This window comes from Rhea americana, unplaced genomic scaffold, assembly GCF_003343005.1.
Source record: "Rhea americana isolate MKP2758 unplaced genomic scaffold, rheAme1 scaffold_413, whole genome shotgun sequence".
In the NCBI taxonomy this organism is placed as follows: Eukaryota; Metazoa; Chordata; class Aves; order Rheiformes; family Rheidae; genus Rhea; species Rhea americana.
The window spans coordinates 35,769-54,054 of record NW_028186550.1 but is presented as its reverse complement, the minus strand read 5'-3'; the positions used below and the strand labels follow the sequence as shown (position 1 = coordinate 54,054).

Sequence of the window (18,286 nt, the reverse complement as noted above, 5' to 3'; positions counted from 1 at the left end):
TTGATACTGCTGCTTAGGACAAAGAAAATTGCCAATTTGCCTATCACCTCTAATTATGCGAGACAAAGCTCACAGGCAGGCACAATGTTACAAGCGCAGCTGCAGTCCTAAGCAGGAACCAGTCTAAACGAGCACAGTCTGCTCTGAAGACTTAGTCTTCTTGTCATTAAGTAACATCCAGCATCAAAACAAATGCCAGAAGGAGCCCGAACTAGCAAAGGGTGTGGGGCTTTACAGATTTTCTGGAGCGCATAGGTGCTGAGAGCATCAGGTAGAGCACAGTGGCTAGACTGCAATAGGGAAAAGTACGTCCCAAAGGCATCGTTTTGTGACTGCCTGAGCTGTCCTACTTTTGTCCTCTCCTGTTTGGCTAGCTCTGGCACTCTGGTGGCTCACCAGGTAGGCACGTAGATACCTGAGCCATGACCAAGGCAGAGGAAAAAAAAAGAGGGAATAATGGCTATTTTCAGCAGGGCCACACAAACCCACATCTTCCTTCTTCAAGCTCCTGAGGCTAGCCCCATGGAAAGGCAGTTGAGTATACTCCGCCATTTGTAGCTTTCTCTGATAGATGGCAGCTTCTAGTAAGCTACAGCACGGCAGAAAAAAAGCAAATTTATTTACTCCCTTGTAGCAGATGGATTCTGCAAAGTTACGCTCATTCTTGCAAACACAATCACTGTTGTTCAAGAGGAAGATGCATAAAAGTACAACTTGTAACTCCTGAAGCCTACAAATGACCGGGATTTAAACCTAAGAGCAAATCGATAAGAACCAGACAGATCATCAGTCCTTGGTCTAAAATGCACTCATGCAGTATCAGTTCATAATAAACAAGCTGATCAAATATGACAGCAGACAGCAATAATAGTCAAAATACTTTATCACTCTGCAACTCTGTAACAGCCATTAATCTCAAAAATCATGCTGTCTTCTCCTCTGCATACTGGCTGCATTTCAGCACATCATGAAGTTACTTGTACAAAATCCCACTTCTTGGATAGTTTATCAGACAAAACTATAATTTTGAACTACTGCTAAGAACTGCAGACTCTTCAGGAGCTACAACAGCTACTTTACCCAAGCACTACAAACACCCATAACCAAAACCAAAGTGCTTCAGCAGACTCCAGATCTGGAYGTGCTCTCAAACAACATAGCCCGGCCTGCCTAGGCTTAGGAGTTTCTGCACTACAAGCAGTCCCTGCTGCCCTTTCTTCCTGCTGAATGCATCTGTAAACCTCACTAACAGTTTGCTTTACAATTCTCTTTTTGGAATCTACATCACAGGTTTATAGTCTCCTCTCCTAAAACAAGCGARAATAATCAGCTCTAGCATAAGCACCAGAAAGCACAGTTTTAGCCCCTTCCTCTGCTGTCACTGGACCTTTGATTTCCATCTTRTATCTGTCTTCTTGTTAGATGAGCTTTGAGCAGTGCTAAATCTCTCCTTCCCCATCATCTTTACATAGCCTGTTACTATCTTCAATTTTCTGCTAGGGAAAGAGAGTAATTAGACCAATCCTTATCTTAAACTGAAAGGAATTGAGGCAGTTGCTAGAGCACTGGCTATTTGGGCTCTGCTSTTTCCCCTAAAGCCGTTACTTCCGCTTTGACTACTTGCTAACAGGCAAACCAGCCAAGAAATGGGCAGAATGGGAGACAATTCAGACACCTGAGTGCAACTTTACTGTTTCTTCTCCTAACATTTCACGCTTCAGAATTMAATTACATACTTACCAATCCCTTGTGGCATTAGGGAATGTCTGCCAGTCAGGTTTTGGATACAGGAAGCAACAATCACAGATACATCCCCCCTTCAAAGGGCAGCTGAAGAGTTAATTAGCCAACTCACACTGCAAAATTTCAAGTATCTGAGCCAATATGACAGATGAAAAACACCACCAAACTGCCTATGCTGTACCTACAGAGAAGTCATAGTCCCTCTGACAATCAGCAATAAATATCAGCCTTGCCTGACAAATACAGTGTTGATGCTGTCRAAAGTTGCAAAGAAACAACTGAAGAAACAAGAACAGCAGCTTTAGTCTCTCCCAGATGCATCTTCTTATCAATTACCCATTAGAGGCTAATTATAAAACATCAAATGACAGGGCTAAACCAATAAACACCTACAGAGCAACTCACTCATCTTTCTCTGTTAAACAAAGTACTAACAGACCAAAGCCTACCTTTTTAAAGTTATTGCCTTGATAACATCAGRCATCTAAAAATGTTCTGATCTTCCCTGTTGTGAGTCTGTACAGAAGCTCCCTACGCTCTCAGGATGCAACTCACCTTCCTTCCTCCCTTTCTCACTTTTCCTAACCTCCCTCCTCTGCTGACCCCATGCCAGTCTCAATCTTGGAGTCTCAGTGTGAGGACACAAGTCATGGAAAGTCTGTCCCTACAGACTGCAGCATATATTACACAAGATACATATTCCTTGCTCTCCACTGGCAGTTACAAGTGTTCTGCTTCCTGCACCAGCAGAGGAGCCTGGAGAGCTCTACAGCAAGGTCTGCATCAYGGTCAGAGCCAGCTGCAACATAGCACAGAGAGAGAGACAACTTTGTGCTACGCAGATCAGTCGTTAACTGAACTCCAGGCTCCTTGTGAGAATTATGTGAACAACTCTGYGCCCAGCTTCTCTGCACCTACAACACAGACATCCTAGGGGCATCAGGAGTTCCCTTAATTTACTCTGAAATGCCAAGGTTGAAGGTGTCCTTCCAAAACACAAATAAAACTCCTTCTGTACTAAGGAGAAGCATTAGAAAACTCTCCAGGGTTAAACACGCTATTTACATAAGCTGTGTAAGAACAACCTTTGCTCCATAATCCRAAGCCCAATTTACTTCAAACTATATGTACCCATTTTTTTCAGGAAGAAAATAGACAGCACACCAGATAAAAAAGGCTTAAAATCCACTTTAATAATGCATTCCTGTAACATTCCTCAGACAAACTCAAACTTGTTAGTGGGACAATTACAGCTTGTGTTCAAACAGTTTACACTAAATGAAAAATCTTGTAGTACTTCTACACAAAAGACAGGCAAGGTTAAGATTATACAAACATTTGTTTCAGTTAAATCTTCAGCATGAGATACAGTATCTTTGTCCAATAGATTGTACTTTACTACCAGTAAAAATAAACAGCGATACAACACATTATCAAAAAATCCATCCAAACAAGAGCCTTACAGCCACTCAGGCTGCACATGACGGTCAACTACTTTAAAGAAACAGATGGTCCAGAGAAAAAGAATAACTACAAGTTAGGAGGAAAGAAAAGAAATAAAAGAACATAAAAATCTCCCCAATTCACTACATGATGGATCATTTGGAGCTATATAAATTTACAGAGTCATGGGAACTGCAAAGTACCCAGATGCTGCCCTAGTTCTCCAGARACTTGCCTGTGCTTTAAGCAAGGTTCACTACACTAAAAAAAAAAATGCCAAGACATACTCCAATTGTATCTAGTTTAGTCTCAGGACTCCGGCTGCAAATAGGAAACCTGGAATGGTCAAGGCATTAAGGTCCTTGCCAGATMTTACCACTACTGAACAACCACGGCAGCCTCCCAGAATCCATTTTCACATTGAAATTTTAGGAATGCACCACATGAAATTTTCTAAAACCTTTACCAGACAGACTGCACTCCCCTTGTCCTAGAGTGGCTTTACCAAAGCAGGCCCTAACTAACTATTTTGAATATCCACCCCCTGAGTATAACTCTATATGGCCTGCTAAGATTCCTTTCCTCTTTGGGGTGTGTGCAGGGGGTAGTTTAATCCTGTTAGTATCTGCGACGCTTGTTAGGGCCAAAGTCACCCCCTGGATTTCCTCTGTTGAAGGCAGGCGGGTTCCCTCCCATAGCTCCAAGTCCTTCCATTGTGCTGCCCTGGCCAAAACGATCTGCRGGCGGTGGTGGAGTCTTGTGAAGAACAAAAGTGCAGAAGAGGCAGAAAGAGAGAGAGAGAGGGAAAAAAAAACATCCTACAGTTAAAAGCCATTTCAGCTGATTTGAATCCTATCAGTATTCCACAGTTCCAACTAACYTTGCTATAAATTTCACCCCACCAAAAAATAAAGCGCAAAGACTGATAGGACTCGARTAAGGTAAGTGTTACAGGCAGTCCCTTTCTCCTCATAACTTGGAAGCCAAGCATCTTGGAATACAGCCTACAACATCTCACAGACTAGTGCCCTGCCACGGAATGTATGAGTAATGACTGAGAAAGGAGAATTTCCCATTTCCACCACACTCCTTCACCCAGACTGAAGGGCAGTGATGTGCAGTATGCTGATACTCAGCAGTATCACAATCCAAGTGTACACAACACTGATTCTAAAATAAGTCTGCAATACTAGTCTTGTGCCCTTTTGTATCCTATTATTTCCATTCTTCTAGTCCAACCTCCTGCTCAGAGCAGTCAGATATGAGGTTAGACTGTGTTAGTAGCAGCGTTATCCAGTCTTGTCTTGAAAATATCCAAGGATGAAAGCTGTATAACCTCTCTAGGCAGCCTGTTCAACTGCTTGGCTGTCCTCATGGTGGTCATGGTACATCCTTATGGGAAGTACTGGAGCTGGAGGCAGCCACTACCCTTCCTTCCCCCAGTACTGGAGCTAAGTAACCATATAGAGCAGAGCTGCTTTATGTCAGGCTCGTGAGTTCATTATTCTTTGTCCCCTACTTTACAGCAGTTGTATACTTTTTTTGTGTTAGTACTGTAGATGACTGAGTCATATTGCCTGGTACAGTTTCCAAAAAGACCATATTGTTCTGGCCATAAGAGAACTGACTCGTCACTTTTTGGTCTAAATAGTATTATTTCATTGTATTAACCTAAACTCCCTGGCCTTTCCATTCCCCTCTTCAGCTCTCCCCTTAATTTCTCTGTGCAGCATGTATTCCCTCAACCTTAGATACTCCACTGTCCCTGTGTATAGGTATGAAAACGAGTAGATAAATAAAATGCTGTTCTTTACGACCAAAAATTTTACATGATGTAGCAGCCATGATAGACCAAGAAGTCTAAGTGGGAAGGTTTGCAAGAGGGTTTTGGGTTGCAGGAGGGTGGGTTTTTTAATTAGACCAACTGATAAGAACTGGAAGATCAGCTTTCTGGACAAGCTTGACTATGCTGCTGTTTCTACTGCTGATCTGAAATACTGATACTGTGGATATCAGTGGGATCAATGCTCTGTACAACAGGTAGGAATGACAGATGCCACAAACATCAGGCTCTGTGAGGCTCTGCAGTAGAGCTGTGAGTTCTTATTACCGAGGCTTGAATTCCTCAGGAGTCCCCTGAGTTCAGCTGCTACCAGGTCATCCCCATTCCCACACCATTTGCTTTACAAGGCTAAATTTCAAATGTAAAATAAAGAAACACCCAAAACTGAAAGTTACAAGTTGCAGTCTACAGTAACAAACATTTAGTTTGTGTTCCTTTCATTATTTTGAAAGGGACTTTTTTTTTTCTTTTTTTTTTTAAGAGACCAAGCACAAGGACTGGAAAAGCCTATCTGGCACAAACAATCTGGTGAAATATCACAGTAGGTCACAAGGACTATTTCTGCAATTAGCTGCAGACTAATCTGTGAGCACGATGTTTCTCACRATACTAACCTGCATTCTTTTCACACACTTAGACAGCCTGGTCTGTGTATATGCTTGTCTGTACACAAACCAGCTCCAAAGCCAAACAGATGACTGCAAGCAATTGAGTTATTTTACCTTAACAAGACATTACTCACCAGAGTAACTGACTGTGTGTAGGCCCTGAGCCTCACTGGTCTCCATGTAAAACATGTCACCTTAAACACCTTCTTTAGAAGTCTGAAATAGTACTTTTTCACTTTTGTGAAATAAAATTGCCAATTACCATTCATCAACTAAATCACATTCAGTCAGTAAGTTATCAGAACTCCTGTGTAAAACTCTACATTTTCAACTGATTTTTTGTAAGCTGGCTGCCGCATGCAGGAGAAAAAAAATCTGTACAGCTATTATATATTTTAGTAATACATTTCATCCACAATCACTACTAGAATTAAATTTACGAAGAATTTTGTTTCTCACAYCCTGTTACTGAAGCAGAGACTGGCTGCAAGTTTTCTAAGGAAAAAGCTTAAAATATTTTAAGAAGGATTTTTAATGAAAAGATTTTCTAGCTTTCCATTTGCTRTATTTTAAATTTAAATTTGCATCTGGAATTTTCCTTATACCCAGTGAGGAGGAGCACCTGAGAAGTTGCTAAACTGTATAAGGCTCATGAAGGTGGGGGAGATGTCATGGGGGAATGCAAATCTGGGGAACTGTCTGCTTCCCAGGCTTTGGAGATGGCATTCAGCCTTGACTTCTGCTGACCAAGCATTTAAATTTTCCTTGCCTTACTAAAAAAAAAGTCACAAAGACTCTCTGCAAAGATACTGTTTAAAATTCAGGAAAATATAAAAATTGAAAGAGAAGGAAACAAGCATAACTGCCACTGGTTCTTTTTTCTTTACTACTTTCAGCAAATTAGCAGAATTTGTTTTAGCCTACTAATTTACTATTCTCCTACTTATTCTAGACTATTAGCTTAGAAAGCAGTTCTCCACTGTTTTCATAAATTGGTGATGGACAAGGTATTCGTGAAAGCTGGGGCATTCTGCTTGCAAGAACCTACATCTCCCTGCACTCTAATTCAAAACYGCTGCCCAATACACCTTTTCTGTACCCATATGTTAATACTAAGACCTTTCCAATATGCATTTTGGCACTAGCTATTTTTGAAGTAAAGTAGCAGGCTTGGCTCATTCTTCTCAAAATTACCAACCCGTAACAAGGCAAGATTAAATTTCTAAAAACTTGAGAGGGAGCTAATCAGGTAAACACCTTTGATTTTAGCAGCATAGCTCCTGACAACAGAAACAACACATCCTACAGTTAAGACTGTGTGCCACAAAGAGTACATGCAGATACATTACCATTCCCATAGCTCCATCAGGTATCATAGCTCCAGGACCAGCTGCAGGAGGTGCAGCAGCTGGGACGTTGGTACCACCCATGGCTCCTCTATTGTTCATGCCAATGGTACCTGCAAAAGAAACCTGGAGAATATTCCTGGCAGACACAAAGAAAGGAAGCCAGTGTCCACTCATCACTCCAGAGCCACAAAACACCCCACAAGCTCTTACCTGCAGTGTTATACCCAATATATCTAATCCTTTACCTAGTTTTGCACTAATAGGCCAAGACAAACCGATCTTGCATTCCAGTATTATCTGGAAGTATAGCAGATTCTAATGCTCACCACCTTCATTAGCCACTGAACATCTACTTTTTCACTGGCTCTTGTCCACATGACCTAAAACTGTAGGCCATGTAGTCAAAATATGGAAATAAAGTAACTGAGGTTGCTTCCTGGGCTGAAGGTCTAGTATTACATGTTCTACCAGTTTCTGTATCAGTACAAACTTGTAYGGGAACCTTAATCACATCACATCACAGCAACTTCAACCAAGTCTTCTGCATACTGAAGAGTCTTTCACAAATRTACAGTATTACCTCAAGCCCAATTTTTGATGTTTGTCATACGAATGTTTTGTGTCACTGAACTGGGAGAAAATTACTTGGAGTCAGTTTCTAGATAATGAGCCAATAAAATAGACTATTCAAAAAAATCAAATTTTGTAGAGAAGAAAATGAGTATATATAGAAAAGACAGCCACAGAAAACTCTTACCTCCCATAGCCATCTGCCCCATTCGCATGTCTGGTGGTTCCCTCTGAAAGACAGATTAATTTCAAATGATAAAACTTTAGGCATTCTTCATTCCAGTTCTATAAATTCAATGAGTTTGGAAGTTTTACTACTGAAAACTCAGTAGGAGTCATTCCTAAAGTAAATTTCAAGAGATTTGGGCTACCTTCGCTATTAGCTACTGAACAAATAGATCTTATTCAAAATGTCTCATTCTGCAAGACTGCTTTTCACAAGCATGGAACAATATCCAGGAGCAAAGCAAAGCTGTGTGTACAGAATTTATTACAGTAGTAGCATAAGAGAGATACTTGATGTCTGGATGGAAAGATCTGCTTAGCAGCAGTAATGCATTAGAAAGAATTAGTTTTGCTACCTCCTCAGCATAGCTAAGAAGCTTTTTATGTTGAAAGGAATGCAAGCTTATATAATGAACACACAGGGCTAGGTCGCTTACGTTAGAATTCCAGTTAACGAGTTCAATCTTTCTTTATCATTTGAGCACAGGGCACACACCACAGATCTCCCTCGCTGCAAAGCCAGGAGTACCGCCTCACTTCAGTGAGGGTCACACTTTTTCCATGTTGGGAATTGAAGAACAGATTTCACTTTACTTCACCTGTAATCTCAGTACTATTTATCATATGAAGGCATTATTATTTAGAGAACTCAGGAGCTCTGCTTTGCAAAGTAATATTCACAAGTTTAGGTCAGTCACACAGTTTTGCCCTTTTGGTTTTACATATATTTAGCTATTTTGCTCAGGGATCAATTTTACATTAATACACATAAAACCTTGCCACCCCAATGCACTGATGCCATGATACCACCTCCATACCACTACAGCTGGTGTCACACTAGAAAGCTGTTGGGATTGGAAATTATTTATAAGACAGATCAGTATAGAACTGGAGTTACTGCTATTAAAAGGTAGATTACCATGCATTTTATATTCTAGGAAAATATTGACGAATGCTGAGTTTTCAGTACAACCAAAATACCATGCCTGCAGCACTGCCTCAAGTTGGGATCATTTTATCCAAGCATAATGAAGAATGAGCATATGGCTGTAACAGGACTCTGCAGCAGTTCAGAAAAGTACATCTTCATTACTACTCTTAGAATAAAATTAGYTTCCATATAGTCTTCTGAACAACAAAACAGCTATTAGGAGTTCTACRTGAACAGCAGTGGGAAAACGAGCAATCCAACAATCCAATAACTAGGGTATTTATATTTCCCCAGACAAAATTGTGCTTGGATTTAGGATAGAATGCACTGAGGCATCTGCAAAAAGCCYTGTATTATAGAAGAGTAAAATTCTAATGTCCATGTCAAAATGTATTGGGATACAAGCATACTCATACCGCATCAGGAAAATTCCCTTTAAAGCCTTCTTGCTGGCGTCTCATCATCTCTTCTTGTTGCCTTCTCATTTCCTCCTCACGGCGCCTGCGTTCCTCCTCTTGCCTACAAAAAAAAGAGTCCAAAGATACTCAGGAAAAYGCAGACCGATCATCCGGATCACAGGGTTGCTCTTAAAGGAGTTCATTATAAAACCCTACCAGGGCACACCTGTGTGCACAGCTGCTCCCAAATACATACTGACTACACATAATATAATGGACAAGAGTCACAGATAGTCGTCAAGTTCCTTCTATATATAGAAGCAGTCTGAAGTTTCTGACAATGACCCTGAGACATGGAAGAGCTGGAATGGCAAGAGAAATATCTGAGACTAAGTTACCTCTCGAATCAGAGGACAGATGCTAGAATGGGGTTTCCCAACCTGTGGTACTAAAGTCACTGAATCACTGTATACATACTGATTGCTTTATTTGTCTCGGTGAAGGTGCTAAACTGAGACACCAAATTGCAAAAGAACAAATACTAGTCAGTGTCCTTCAGCATCAGTGAAAGAAACTCCTACCTCTCGCATCTTAAACCAGCTGTACACCCTCCCTATGAACAAAAAAGCCTGAAATAACAACCACTCTTTAGGTAGTAATTAAATTGTCACCCTGAAGAAGTGCTTCAGTGCCAGAATACCATGGGTTCACAGAATTTCAGAACTTGCCTCCTTACCTGAGTTCCAATTGTTTACGTTTTTGCACTTCTTGGTTATGCAATTCCTCCATTCTCCTCAGTTCTTCCTGGCGCCTCATCAAATCTGCAAAGATGACGTTAAAAGAATCAAATTCTTGTCTCCTCTGCCACTCCTCATCAATTTCTGAACTAAAACTGTACTACAGAAGAGAATAAGGTAACAGAGCTACCAGCAATACAGTAATATCTCTACGTTTATTTGCTCCTGCTACAGTTGGTTAGAAGTAGCTRTGTCACAGTTAATCTTCAGCCAGCTCTAGCCTGTCTACTAAGCTACACAGCCCTGAACTTAGCAGGGGCTTGTTCTGGTATCATATTTATCTTTGACCAATACCTTGCCGCATGAGCATAACTTGGTGTTCATGGCGAGCGGCTTCCATCTCCATTTCCAGCTTCTCTCGAGCTTCCTTGATGTTACGATCTACCTGTTCTTGCTGCTGTTTCTCCATTTCTATTAGAGCCTTCCAACGCATGGCATACTCATACTCAAAGCTGCCAGGCTGTGCAAATCGAGGAGGTTGCTCACGCTCCCTGTCAGATAAGGGAGAGCTAGTAAATGCTTCAACAGAGCAAGGAGGAACCAGGAAAAATACAGTATGTATGCAAATTCAATGGTAGATCTTTTCAACAATTAGAAATGTATTTCTCCCCATAGCAAAAAACAAAACCAGTTTGTCCTCTAGTTTCTCATGAAAAGCCACACTTGGGAGCGGGGGGGGGGGGCGCGCATGGGGAAAAAAAACAAAAACAAAACAAACTTACGGAAAGGAGGAACTTAGGTAGAATCCTAGTCACATTCTCGTCTTACCAATCCACAGACCTTTCTATTGCAGAATTAATTATACATAGAAACCGTGTCCCATTCTCCCCCACACCAAGCAATGACAATGCTTTTATAAGACACCAGAAGTTACTGGATAAAAGACATTTAGGAATACTCTGTAAGAAATAGCCTTTGCTCCTGCTGCACAGCTTTTTCACCTGTAGATCCACTCCAGAAATAAAACGGAAACAGATCTGCCAGACACGCGTTACTTATTTCACTCATCTCTGCAGCCCCTGCACCTGGAACATCTCACTATTCCCAAGGCAGCTTCCCTGCTCCTGCAGCACCCATCTTCCTTACTTGAAAAATTCATGAGGTCACATGGTTTACTAATTCCCACTACTACGATCACGATACCTACTTAAACTGAGAAGCCTTCAAAGACCATGGCCTTATACCAGGATAGCTCTAGAGTCTTTTAATGCTATCCACACAATTCCTCATATTTTCACTGTGGGTTCAAGTCTGTTTCCTCCATAGACTTTCCACAGGATTCGGAGCAAGTACCACAAGTCATTGTCTCAGCTTCTCATATGTGTGTCTTCCTCTTGCACAGATATCTCAAACTTTGATACCACTTTTTATTCCAGCAATGGAAGCATATGATAAATACATGAATGCTGCCAGGCTTATCCCAGCAAAACTGAACAGAAACATAAATCCACAAAAACTGCTTTCTTCTAGCTAACCATAGCAAGATACCAGTGTATCCTCTTTCCGGAGTCAAATCACATCTACAGAAGGAGCTTTTTGTAGCGCTGATGAGCCACATTCCTAAAGACTGAGGCATGAGTCAATGTCCTAGGCCACAGACAGTCTCATCTCCTTTCTCACAGTAAGCACATACTTGTGATATTGCTGGTTTTTGATGACCAGTTTCTCTGGTAGTCCCTCTTCATCATCATACTGATCCATGGGCTCCACAGTGACAGGCCGTGGGAATCTATAAAGAGAAGATGAGGTGCTTTCAGGACAACTCAAGAATAAGCTTGCTGTGCAGGAAAGCATGTACAGTTTTACCTGGGTCTATAAAATACTGCTTTAGCACTGCTCAAAGGGGTTCAAAATAGCCACTGGTCCGAACCAAAGAGAAAACAGAAATCACTTAGAACAAACTTTTTTTCTAGAACAGGAACTGAAGTGTTAGTTGAAATCCTTGCTGAAGCCAAAACAAATTGCACCGAAAGAATACTTCCAGTTACTGGTTGCAAATAGCAGCTTAACTGAAAACTGACATTCCTTAGTAGAATCTACTCAGCACAAGGTTTGTTGGACCCCAGAGTCTGTCTTTTCTCCCATCCCTCCCTTGCTACATGGCTGATCACCATGCGCTASCCAAGCCCTTGTCCGTCTTCTTACAAACACCCAAGGTGAATTCTAACTACACAGCTCCTCACTGGAAGTTCATGGCTGCAAGATTCATTCCTACTTTCTTGGTGAAGCAACCATGTGCCGTTATTGCCAAATGGCAGAGCTCTGTAGGTGCCTGTTGGGCCCTGTTTGAACTTCTCCACCAGAAATCTACTGGTGCACTTCACAGTACAGACAATGCACGTGTGGTTCTGTCCCCCGGTCTGTGTGTAGAAGAACRCATTTGAGAGAGAAGTGTGCTTTAGTCCCCTATCTCTGAATTAACTCCCCCATCACAGCATTTATACTACTCATGTCCTCATCATGAAGCAGCATCACACCTTCTCTTTAGCTCCTCAATCCCATTTGATAGGGAAAAAATTGTTCATGCTTTTCCAAAGTACAAATAGTGCCTAGACTTCAATAAGAAGGCAGGATATAGAGGCTATATTTTTTTATTCAACTGAAGCTCCACAATATAATTTTTCCACCATGAAATATTCCATTGATAAGGGTCTTATTTTCCAAGATGCACCAGTTTCAACGAGTTTAAGGTTACCTAGCTGTTACTATCATTAACTAGGACCAGTCAGAACAACTTTAATCAGAACAAAACCTTAACTGGAACTAAGCAACATCCTGGTTTAGCTCCCTTATATAATCAAGAACTAATGCACTGATAACTAGAAGAATGAATGTTCCCCCCGAGCTGCTCAAAGTCATATATTGGTAGTGCTTAGCATTGCATGGTGACTTTTTAAAATTTGTCTTCATGGTTCCTTTAAGATATATACTTCCAAATCAGCAAGAGCGCTGGGACTAAATAATCCCAACAATCTAAGAAAGCCTCGAAGTTCCCCAGCAGCAACGTTACTGCAGAGCACTAAACACAGTGATGGCTATTCCCAAATGGTCGCAGGAAAGAAAAGGCGGGGGGGGGAGAGGGGAAAAAAAAAAGGACAAAAAAAAGCTGCTTTTGGAAAGCAAATGTGCTTGTGTACTGCTGTGTAGTATACAGCCCTAGGGGGAAAAGGTGGGAAGTGAGAAGGCACAAAGCTTCCAAGTTACTTCAGAAACTAATAAAGCCTCAATTTTAGAAAGTGTTCTGTTATCAAAATCTATGGGCATGAATACAAAACAGAGTATTTTTTTTTTATTCCCCAAAGGTCAAAAAGGTCCCCCTTTGACTGTTAAAGCAACAAGCCATGCTCTGTGGAACATGCTCCAGAATTAGCCATTTACTTAAGCATACTCATATGCTTTTCCAAGAGTCTGCTTTGTGATATTCAAGCACAGTGAAGATAGTTTATTACAGTAAAAATCCAAGTCAACCTAACCCATCTGAATAGCTTCTCAGATAGATCCTGTGCCTGCTGACGGATCAGCATCACATCTTAGCAGGGCACTCTGCTGAGTGGAGTCCCATTCCTAGACTCAGCTCTGAAATGACTCAGAGTACACAATTAACATCCTTTAGCTTTGTTTCCAAACAAGAAAGATGGTCTCYAAAAAAGTTCCTGCTTCTTGAAAGCTGCTTTAATTGCCCTAAGAAGGCTTTATGCCAGTTTTATGCGCTTACCCCACAAGTGGCCTCCCTGAATAGTTTTCAGACCCAAATTTCAGCGTAGACTTACTTTTGTCCAAACAGAAACTGAACAAAATTCTCCTTGGGCAAAATCACCTATCGCATCCTGCCCCACGTCTCATATGCCCCACTTTGTCATTGAGAAATGTTGCGTACAAGCCAGTGCCACCCCTCAACCTGTACACATGCCAGAATAGTGCTTCTCACCCTCCACACTTACGTAGTTAGCAGGAAAGACCCATCACTACATCTATCCAGGGCTTTCCTAGCAGCAGGCTTCCCTGAGAACTCCACAATGCCTTTCCCAGAGGATCGTCCTCTGTCATCCACAATAACCACAGCCCTTTCCACCTGGCCAAACACAGAGAAGGCTTCCTCCAGGAGCTCATTGGACACAAACTGAGGCAGGTTCCTGACTGTCAGCGATGCGCTGTGGCATGCAAAACGCACTCTTAGCTGTTTCCCACGTAGAGGCATGTTGTCTAGTTCCACCTTTGCAATCTCTGCCAGAGTGCGAGTTTCCTAAAGATAAAAAAAGTTATCATTAAAACTCTCAATGCAGGATGGAATTAGCCAGTCACAGACACAACAGAGGGTCAAAAGCCTATTTCCCCTGAACAAGTACTTCACAGAGAAGAACAAATAATCCTCCCACAGCATGGTGAAAAATGCCCTGACACAACGTAGCTATTTTCTATTATCAATGACTCTAGCTGAATAGGCACGTACAGTTTGGGGGAAAGAAAACCGTACCAGACATAAGCTTAATTCAACAGCCAGCACTAACTAAGCAAACAATTAACCGATCATTATCTATCAGACATAATTACATTAGGCCTACGAAGTGAGCCATTTTTTTTTAAGATTCAGCTATTAGCCAAGCCTGGTAACTGTAAAAGGAAATGTGCATTATATAAGAGCTCATGAAGGATGTCCCCATACCTCTTCCCAGTCCTGCCTTTCAACATGTTTAAGTTATTGCCAAGTAGCTGTGCTACAGCAAGGCACCCCCAAACTACGGTGTGGGAACCTCATGCTCCATCCATTCACTTTGAGGCTCTTAGAAAGGTAGTACCTGAAACAATGAAGCTGAGAACTATTGCTCTATGTTGGTTTCAACCTAGCYATGCTTCAAGATGATCATCCGGAGATCTCCTGCCTCAAGAGCATCTGTTACTCCAGCAGTACTGCATGACGATCTATGCTCACAGAAATCTCATCCTCACACCCTTCCAGAACGTGGAAGTCTACCTTCTCTACAACAGCATCAYGTCCATGTCTTCCTTCTGTTTTCTACCAGCTGATTTCAGAATGACTTTTACTAAATACCTTGYAAGTCCAGCCACAAACTACCTGAATTCACATTCCTTCTTATAAAAGGCTCTAGCCAAACCACTTGTAGAAGCAGATCCTATATGTTCCAAGAAAACTGACAGCAGGCAAGATACCTGAACATCTATTAGCAATACTCCTTCAGTGTGAAAATCCCTGCCATGAAAATATCCCAAAGGCAGCAACAGTCACTCACCAGCCTGATAAAGCCAAAGCCTTTGTCCTTGTGTATGAAGACTTCACCTGCTTTCCCATACTTCTCAAATAACTTTCTCATCTCTTCCTCTGTAATATCTGGGGGCAGATTCCCCACAAAGAGGCGGCTTCTTTGGGTGAAGGTCTTTTCACCAGGTTTCCGGAAATTCTTCAGGTCAATAGTCAGGCCTTCATCTGAGGGGAATAAGGTACACAGCTGCTCTACAGTTGAGGGGATAAATTCCATTAGGTTACATCACAGTGAATGCAGAGACACAGGATAATATAGGTAATGCCACTCATTCACTCAGTTCTCAAACCTCTCCAGCCATCTCTAGAGCAATAAAGGCATGTTACTYCAGAATGGGCCAAGAGTCTCCTTAAAGAAAACATGTGCTTGAACTCCAGTGCTCATTAACACCAGTGAAAGAAAGTCTAGAACTGGAGAAAATAGAAACACTGCAGYTTGGGATTACATGAGATATTTCACTCAACTTTTGGAGCTCTGGTCAAGATGACTGGCCCACAATAAAGGCAGCAGTGGTCGCAATACAGAATTCTGTTATTGCAACCTGAAAAGTTATAGAAAAGCTGCAGTTTTCCCAGTAAAGAGATTTTTTTACAGCAACAGGATAAATCTAAAAAACAGAGATCTAGAAAAATATACTAAAGGTATGACAGTTTGTCTAGACGGGTGATATTATAACTAGCAAGTATCCTACTGGATGGGATTTGGGACTTGGATTCCAAGCTGAAGAGAAGGCTGGAATGGTGAAGATATAGAAAACAGTGAGAACACCTACACAGGCAAAACCTCAGAAAAATCACAATGTTTCTTACAAAATCTGTATTCAGTAGGTGATGCTACATCTAACAATGATAAATAGGGCTGACTGTTGGACCACCCTCAAATCTCCACACTCTCTCTGTACACCCTATACACTCTTCAACCTTTCTCTCAGCAAGTCTTTTATCTTTAACCTTCACCTCAACAGCATGACTCTGGAAGCCGAGCTAAACTGCCAGGCACAACCACGATTTTACCATCAGTTTACCTCCATATTCTCTTTCCTGAAAGGCATGCAGAACCTACCCATACAGGACAGCCACCCGCAGAAAGCAATTCCACCATTTTCTGGTTCTATCTTTTGTTCCCCTTGAACCCATTTTTTCCTCTCTTCTATTTGTCATTTGATCCAAGCAGCTTGCAGATCAATTCCTATTCAAATTATGCTTTTCAAGTGATGCACCTCAAGGCCACAAGTATGAAATAAACTACAAATGTGAGTGGTCTTACTCAGACTACAAAGCATGATACTGATGAAAAAGGGCAATTCATGAGAAGACAATGTATCAGTGTAAGGACCCCTCCAATGGCTATGACCAAAATGAGACTGACAATACATCTGATGTCACGAGAATGTAGCTATCTACTGAGCACAGCAATAGCGTATAGATGAAGTGTTTCTCTTGTGAACTTTTCAGGCCATTATCAGAAGTATTTGAGCATCAATTTCAAGGCCTGCAAATATACTAAGAGAGACTTAAGGCAGAGTTATACCAATATCACTGGTTTGCCTTAATAAGGTCCACTCAAAAGAATCTTAGATATAGTCAGTCACTATAAGCAGATCCCTGTGAGGATACAACAATGAAGTTCTTGTAACGTGTTGTTCTCAGCTTGACTGGAAATGAACTAGTCAGTCACCCTATTCTACAACCTATCATGAACTGTTAAAAAGCCTGTATAACAGGGTTACCTAATAAAAATATCCAGGAATTGTGTACTAGCCCAGTATATGCATGTGTAGGGAGCAGAAAGGTCTAGTCAAACCTGCAACTAGGACAGAAAAAACACACACAGGAAATATCCAAAAGAAAAACAACAAAAAGTGCATTTAGCTCAGGGGAAACCTTTGAAAACACAGTCAAGGTGCACACGTAACTTGTTTTTTTTTTAAAAAAAAAAAGTTTTGGCACTTAAAGTCTTTTCAAAACAAAAAACAACTGATTTCCTAATACAACAGGACACCTCCTTTCCCCYGCACATGAAAATGCTAATGGCAATGCCCTGATGCCATACTTCTGAACTATCAAGTTAGATCAGTTAAGGCCTTAGAATTCATTAATGCATACCACCTCAGCTCATAATCACTATCACTGAATTCCAAGCAACTGAGAACTACAGCCCACACACGCTGAATAAGAATAAAGTCAGAAAAATGTCAAATTAGAGTTAATGCCAGCATCAGTATCAGCTGGTACTTTGACCCCTGGATGCTGAAGTATGAACAAGTAAAGCTAGGTACCCACCCTGCCCCTCCAGTGCAAAACTTTGGTCTTAAATAATAAGTACAGAATCTCGTAACAACTTTAAAAATAATAAATGAAACTGCATCTTTACAGATAATAGATCAATTCCCTTAGCACTTCAAGAAACTTGTACCAAGAAGTCCTCTATTACGGTCAGGAAAAAAAAAGAGAGTCAACTGAAAATAGCCATCTCACATTTGTAGTTTAAACAACACTATTAAGAAGTCAGAGGCTTCCAAACTCTCCCAAAAGTCAGAGGGAATCTCTGCATCAACACCCAATTTCAAGAACATCAAGCACTTACAAACAAGTCTCCACAAAAACCCACAGGAACTGCAAGCGCTTTGCACTTTTCCCTCGACAGAGTGAAAAACTGGCTGCAGCGCAAACCACCCTCTCCAGCAATGGGAAGCCTGCCCGTTGCAGGAGGACGGTGAATGCAAACTGCAGATTGCTGCGAGACTCGAACTTTTACTCTTTGCCACAAAAAGAGCCGATTACGTTTGTTTCTGCCGCGACCTGTTGCGCACAGGAGCACGGGCAGGAGCCCGAGTTACCCTCCGCAGCAAGAGCGACCGCCGAGCGCCTGCACGAAGCGGGGCCCTCCCGGGACTCACTCTGGCTGTTGGCCTGTTGCCCGTTGGCGGGGATGGACGGCGGCGGGTGCTGCTGGTGCTGGTGCTGCTTCCGCGGCGCGTGGTTCTGCTTCTCCATGTTGAAGCCCTTGTTGCCCTGCATCTTCCCGACCTGCGGGCAGACACGCACGGTCGGCCGCGGCCCGGAGCTCGCCCTCCCGCCCCGCGCCGCCGGGGGCCGCC

At 41.9% G+C, this 18,286-nt stretch overlaps 1 protein-coding gene across 3 annotated transcripts; it reads right to left on the bottom strand.

Annotated features, from left to right (window-relative positions):
* Positions 1-2,913: 2,913 nt before the first annotated feature.
* NONO (non-POU domain containing octamer binding) lies at positions 2,914-18,271 on the bottom strand. 3 transcript variants are annotated; one of them, XM_085314849.1, is made up of 10 exons: positions 18,086-18,269; positions 15,157-15,377; positions 13,849-14,150; positions 11,541-11,636; positions 10,202-10,398; positions 9,847-9,931; positions 9,129-9,231; positions 7,744-7,786; positions 6,987-7,096; positions 2,914-3,942 (listed from the first exon to the last, which is right to left on the bottom strand). In XM_085314849.1, the coding sequence occupies exons 1-10, from the start codon at positions 18,204-18,206 to the stop codon at positions 3,805-3,807; spliced, it is 1,416 nt and encodes a 471-aa protein (XP_085170975.1). In that variant the 5' UTR covers positions 18,207-18,269; the 3' UTR covers positions 2,914-3,804. The 3 variants fall into 3 exon arrangements, with proteins under 3 accessions (XP_085170975.1, XP_085170976.1, XP_085170977.1); XM_085314850.1 differs by having other exon boundaries at positions 15,157-15,350; positions 18,086-18,268; XM_085314851.1 differs by lacking the exon at positions 9,847-9,931 and having other exon boundaries at positions 9,129-9,178; positions 18,086-18,271.
* Between the last annotated feature and the right edge of the window lie 15 nt (positions 18,272-18,286).